The sequence below is a fragment of the Ochlerotatus camptorhynchus genome, unplaced genomic scaffold (assembly GCF_037179485.1).
Source record: "Ochlerotatus camptorhynchus isolate MF236.1 unplaced genomic scaffold, CSIRO-AGI_Acam_v1.1 ptg000137l, whole genome shotgun sequence".
Taxonomy (NCBI): Eukaryota; Metazoa; Arthropoda; class Insecta; order Diptera; family Culicidae; genus Ochlerotatus; species Ochlerotatus camptorhynchus.
The window spans coordinates 379037-384875 of NW_027040627.1; the positions used below are offsets into that span (position 1 = coordinate 379037).

A 5839-nucleotide genomic window follows, 5' to 3' on the forward strand; every position below is an offset into this window, starting at 1 on the left:
TTATTAAATGGGGGAAATACTAAAGTCAGGCGTGACATTTGAAAACGGCACAAAAGCTTTTGTAAACAAAAGTTGTAAGCCCTTTTACACGCGAACCGAAGTACACCCACGCAAACCAACAACAGCATTCTCCCCTTTCCGATAGTGGTATTGGTTTGCGTGGGCGTTTAAAGGGTTTTACAACTTTTATTTACAAAAGCTTTTAGTGTCGTTTTCAAATGTTACGCCTGAAGTTATGTTAGCAATGTAGATTACAAACGCATTTGCTTATTCTTTAATAGCGATTTTGTTTATTATCCAGATTAAACCAGTTCCATTCCGGGCGAACCCGAGCTTATTGTCAATGCGAACGTCAATCTGAGCCAGGTTACAAAAACAAACGTTTACACTGACGTTTGACGGACAACAAGCCTACCCAATCTTGATACCCGATCTAGTTTGGAACTGAATCAAAAACAAATTCTCTTTAAGGATGGTCGTCGGTTCAACACTGCATATAGTGTTTACTTAATATATACTGTAGTAAGCTTTCTCGAGTAATATGCTACCGCCTCGTTGCGCTACAACCGCTCTTATTGTGTTCGGGTCATAAGACAAGGGACACGAAAATCTGCGAACCAGATGACGGAACAATTGTACATGTTGGTCAGACAAAAAAAAACAGCAATAAAATATCCTTTTTCACTTTCTGTTTGTCTGTTACATACTACTTCTACCCAAGTAGGTACAAACTGAGATCTAGCTGAGTATTAGTGATCGCTGCACTGCGTCTGGTACCTGCAGTTTGCTACCAGTCGGGTTTACCCTTATAAAACTTTGCGAGTAATCTATTCTTGAATTCAGTACTTTCTCGTATCTGTTACTGTTTACTTCTACCCGGAAATCGGATCGCGTGTTTCGTGAGTGGTGTATAATGGCGGAATATCAACAACAGAGCGGTCGTGCAGGCAAAAACCGTGCTCGTGGTAACGTCGGTGGCGGCAGTGCTTTTCCACCACTCAATGGCGGCAATTCTCACCAAGGAAATGATAAGCACTCGAACGGCGCTGGATGGAGGCAGAAAAATGAAAACGGTGGAGGCAATAATTATTGGAAAGAATCAAATGGCGGAAAGAATGGAAACTTGAAGCAATCTAACAACGGAGGAGGACATGATTGGAAACAAACGGAAGGAGCACGAGGTAACGCTAACACGAACTGGAAACAATCGAACGGTAACCAGCGGCTAAAGCCGAATGATCGCAATGACCAGGCACAAAATGGGAAGCAACACGCCGGTGCTAGTTCAGGATCCAATCCCATTGAGCAGCCGGCCCAAGATACGGAGCCTCGGCAAGTGACGCCTGGAGCTGGCAGAGGAGGGATGCGTGGCAATCGAGCGGTTTCGGATATCGTTCGTACTCGCCCTATCGGAGAAACGGCATCCAAGCAAGGAATTTGTGGAAGACGAATTATGTTACAGACAAATTACTTCCGCGTGGTCAGGAAGGATGATGAAAGCATCTTCCAGTATCGAGTCGATTTCAATCCTCCAGTTGAAAGTAGCAAGCTGATGAGTTCGCTGGTATATACTTTAAAACCAACTATCGGTGGATACATTTTTGATGGAACCCAACTCTTCACTCGGCACAAGTTGCGAAACGATGAGGTGGAAATTACCACAAGAGACACCAATTCGGATCAGCAGTACATCATTAAGTTGCGACGTGTCGGTGCGATTGACGGAACTAACGAAATGGCATTGGTGATCTTTAACTTGATCAACCGTAAGGCAATGAGCGGACTGAAGTTGCAACTGATCGGACGAAACTTCTTCGATCCGGCCGCGAAGGTTTCCGTCAGTCAATACGGCATTGAACTGTATCCCGGTTATGTGACTAGCATCAGGCAGCACGAGAACGACGTTTTAATGTGCGCCGAATTGACGCATCGAGTTATGCGAACGGATACATGCTACATGCTTCTGAGGCAATGCATGAATCAAGGCGGTAATTGGCAGGATATCTTCAAGCGAATGGTGCTAGGATCGGTTGTTATGACGAACTATGGCAGCAATCGTACTTACACGGTCAACGACGTAGAATACAACACTACTGCAGAAAGCAGCTTCGAGACTTCCAATGGACGAGTCACGTTTGTACAATACTTCAGAGATCGATACAACATCATCATCCGAGACCCGAGACAACCGATGTTGGTTTCTCGATCGAAGTCAAGAGACATACGAGCCGGATTGCCTGAGCTGATCTACTTGGTGCCGGAGTTAGTCCGGGCAACCGGTATCACCGACGATATGAGACGAAATTTCAAGTGAGTATTCCATGTGAATCCCAATAGGCATATTATGATTTATGCTAATTCGTTTTATCGCTTTCAGTTTAATGCGAACCCTGGCCGATCATACCCGTCTGACTCCAGATAAACGTATCGAACGTCTGGAGGTATTCAACCGACGGCTACAGAATTCCAAGGAAAGCGCAGAGGTGTTCCAATTCTGGAAAACTGAACTCGATCGTCGGTTGGTCGAAGTACCAGGACGTGTTTTTCTACCGGAAACGATATTCTTCCATCCGGAGCAGCCCAATTAGTAAGTATCACAAATTTCCTTGAATGAATCTGCAACTAATCGACCATCCTTCCTTTTACAGTTCGGTAGCAGCTGGAGATATGGCCGACTGGCAGATGGCGTTCCGCAACAATCCCATGTATTATTCAATTCCACTGACCAAATGGTTCGCGATTGTTCCAAGAGGATCGGAAAGGCTCATTACCGATTTCATGCAATGCCTAAGGCAGGCAGCTCGAGGAATGCACTTCCAAATCGAAGATCCCCAGCTCATTGTCATTCCCAACGACTCACCGACGGTTTACATCGACAGTCTGAATTCGATTGTTCAAAAAGATCCCCAGCTGATCATGTGCTTGGTAACGAATGACAAGGCCGATCGGTATGCTGCAATCAAGAAGAAGTGCTGTGTCGATCGAGCTGTGGCAACACAAGTCCTTAAGACGCGCACGATTACGCCAAAGGGTGGAAATATTCGTACGTTGATGTCTGTGGCTACGAAGGTTGCGATTCAGGTCAATTGTAAATTGGGAGGCATTCCTTGGGTTCTGAAGAACCCCCTGACTTCTATTATGGTAATTGGTTTCGACGTTTGCCACGATACCAGGGATAAGTCGAAATCATACGGAGCTCTAGTGGCGTCTATGTACGGAGCAGGCTGCAGACATCCAAAGTATTTTTCGACCGTAAATCATCATTCGAATGGAGAGGAGCTGTCGAACTTCATGGCACTGAACATCATTAAAGCCGTTCATGCTTACAGAGCTGACTTTGGCAATTCGCTACCGGATCGAATTATTGTCTATCGCGACGGAGTAGGAGAAGGACAGCTGAAGTACGTCTACGATCACGAAGTGAACGCGATCAAGGAAAAGTTGCAACTAGCTTGCAAGGAGCAACGAGCACCTTCCAGATTGACATTCTTTGTGGTGAACAAAAGAATCAACACTAGACTGTTCCTGCAGAAGAGAAATCCACTTCCGGGAACGATCGTGGATGATGTCATCACACTACCGGAAAGGTAAGTTTTTTTGCAGAAAAAAAACAGGTGATGATTTACTGATCATTTTACAATCTTTCAGAAATGACTTCTACCTGGTATCTCAAAGCGTTCGGCAGGGTACGGTCTCCCCGACTTCGTACAACATTCTTAAGGACGAATCCGGATTGAATGCCGATAAGCTGCAGCAGTATACCTTCAAGCAGACCCACATGTACTACAACTGGTCCGGCACGGTTGGTGTTCCGGCAGTGTGTCAGTACGCCCACAAGCTGGCTTCCCTGGCTGGGCAGTATTTGCATCAAGCTCCGAATAGTGCGTTGGAAAAGAAGCTATATTATTTGTAAAACTTTGCTTCAGATATCATTAAATGTTAGTTATTCCTTAAATTTAATCATGTTTACAAAATATAGATGCATGCACACCAATGATCGATTTGAATTTATATTACCCTCGAAAATATTAGGTAGGGGAATTTACGTATTCTCGGTAATCCAAGCAGCGTCCGCGCTTCTATGGGGTTTTTCTCCTCGACGTAACGCATACATATGCAGTGTTTGTTTGTTTACTTTCAGCTGCTGCCTGTTGCTCTATCCATTCCAATTAATAGAATTGTCAACAAATGTTTTAAAACTCATTTACAACGCTCCAAACTTCTCAGGTGAGTGTAACTATTGTCAGCAACCTAATTTTCTTCGGAAACCTTTCCATTTGAACTGTTGTTTAATCTTGATTTCAAGAGTAACCTAGAAAAATACGTTTGCTCAGTCGTAAAAACCTAATCAGATTGAAGCTGACAGATTAAGGAATCGTTGGAAAACATTCACCAAAGTGTTTGTTGAAAAAATGCACTGAAATTACCGTATACATTTTGGTTGTCGCAGCCGACATTTACCCCATACGACACTATTAATTTCAATCTCGCCAGAGAAAACGCCTTCACGAAAACCAAAATCTAGCTGTTAAAAGTATCAATTTTCATATCTGTTAACTGCTTTTACAGCTCAAACAGAATGGTTGAACAAACACTTACAAAGCTCATTCAACCTAGAGTCGGTGTATAATGAGTCACGCCAAGAGTGAAGCCAAGTCTACCTAATGCACTGTCAAACCGGCTACCTATCGTGCAAAGTAAACAAGCATTACGATGCTATGAAAGTCCACGAAAGGTATTGCAATTAAATATAAAATATAATCGAAGAAATGATCATATACACGCAGTGAGCATTACATTTGTCATGCGATACGTTTTGTAATGATCAGTAATGACAATTTCTACTATTTTTCTTTAAGATAATTCGACAAAATCCCTGATATAATGATTTACTACAGCCGTTAATTTTTTCCTCGCTAGAAGTCATTTGAAGTTGATGCAGAAGTCCTCTGTTGCCAAGTGAAAATAAATGGAATCTTTCGAAAACCGTGATGCGAGTTCAACTTTTTTTTTCTCTTGGCGTGACTCATTATACACCGACTCTAATTCAACCAACTGTGCAGCTTTTTTTGCTTTATTATAGAGTCTTTCAACCAGAGGCTGGTTCACCTCTTGAACTGTGGTCCTTTATTTGGAAGGGTGCATCGATTAAATTTCAAAACAAATTGCACCGAACGAATTAAAATTTAAGTTTGTTCAAGTAGAGCGACAAAAATTTTGGGAATCAGAATTTCTGTTACCATTTTTTGATATGGTCGAATGCGTTTTAAAATTACCTGCCTTGTATCTTTGCTGTTAGTAAAAGGCTTTCAGTTAATCTAGTTTCAACAGCTTAAAGCTAACAACTCCCGATAGCCGTGATCGTCTAGTGGTTAGGACCCTACGTTGTGGCCGTAGTAACCCAGGTTCGAATCCAGGTCACGGCAATGACTAGCTCCGTTGGTCATTGTCACGGAGGGATATCTTTATTTTGTAAGCTCTGGTCCTCCTAAAATGTTATATTTCATGTTTATGACGGTCTAGTAGGAAAACATATTTAATAAATAAAAACCCACATTAGGCTCCGGCGAGATTCGAACTCACGATCTCCTGTTTACTAGACAGGCGCTTTAACCAACTAAGCCACGGCGCCATATGGTAGCAGTTGTTGGTGATTTTTCCCGATTTGAAGAGTTTAAGTTAAATTTCAATTCCACTAGTACTTTCACTACTGTATCAGCGGATAGACTATCTAGCCGAAATCTGAAAGTCTCTGTAGTAAAAGGAAAAACAAATTGTATCAATGAATGATGCCAAACACCTTTGCTATAGTTTTTGGGGACCGTTTCACGCTTAATGC

The 5839-nt window shown here is 42.7% G+C and overlaps 1 protein-coding gene and 1 non-coding gene across 2 annotated transcripts; one reads left to right on the forward strand and one right to left on the reverse strand.

The window, feature by feature from the left end:
• Nucleotides 1-458: 458 nt before the first annotated feature.
• Nucleotides 459-3985, forward strand: LOC135700462 (protein aubergine-like). The gene is made up of 4 exons (XM_065220982.1): nucleotides 459-2310; nucleotides 2378-2587; nucleotides 2649-3587; nucleotides 3649-3985. Exons 1-4 carry the CDS (start codon nucleotides 914-916, stop codon nucleotides 3911-3913), a joined length of 2811 nt encoding a protein of 936 aa, XP_065077054.1. The 5' UTR covers nucleotides 459-913; the 3' UTR covers nucleotides 3914-3985.
• Nucleotides 3986-5558: 1573 nt separating this feature from the next.
• On the reverse strand, nucleotides 5559-5632 carry TRNAT-AGU (transfer RNA threonine (anticodon AGU)). The gene has a single exon. It is a non-coding gene; the product is annotated as a tRNA-Thr (tRNA).
• Between the last annotated feature and the right edge of the window lie 207 nt (nucleotides 5633-5839).

What these genes read in the sequence shown, in the direction of transcription:
- LOC135700462 (XM_065220982.1), top strand. Translation starts at nt 914, where the DNA reads ATGGCGGAATATCAACAACAGAGCGGTCGTGCAGGCAAAAACCGTGCT. An exon ending in CATCCGGAGCAGCCCAATTA is followed by an intron (nt 2,588 to 2,648) that starts GTAAGTATCACA and finishes TTCCTTTTACAG; the next exon opens with TTCGGTAGCAGCTGGAGATA. An exon ending in GTCATCACACTACCGGAAAG is followed by an intron (nt 3,588 to 3,648) that starts GTAAGTTTTTTT and finishes ACAATCTTTCAG; the next exon opens with AAATGACTTCTACCTGGTAT.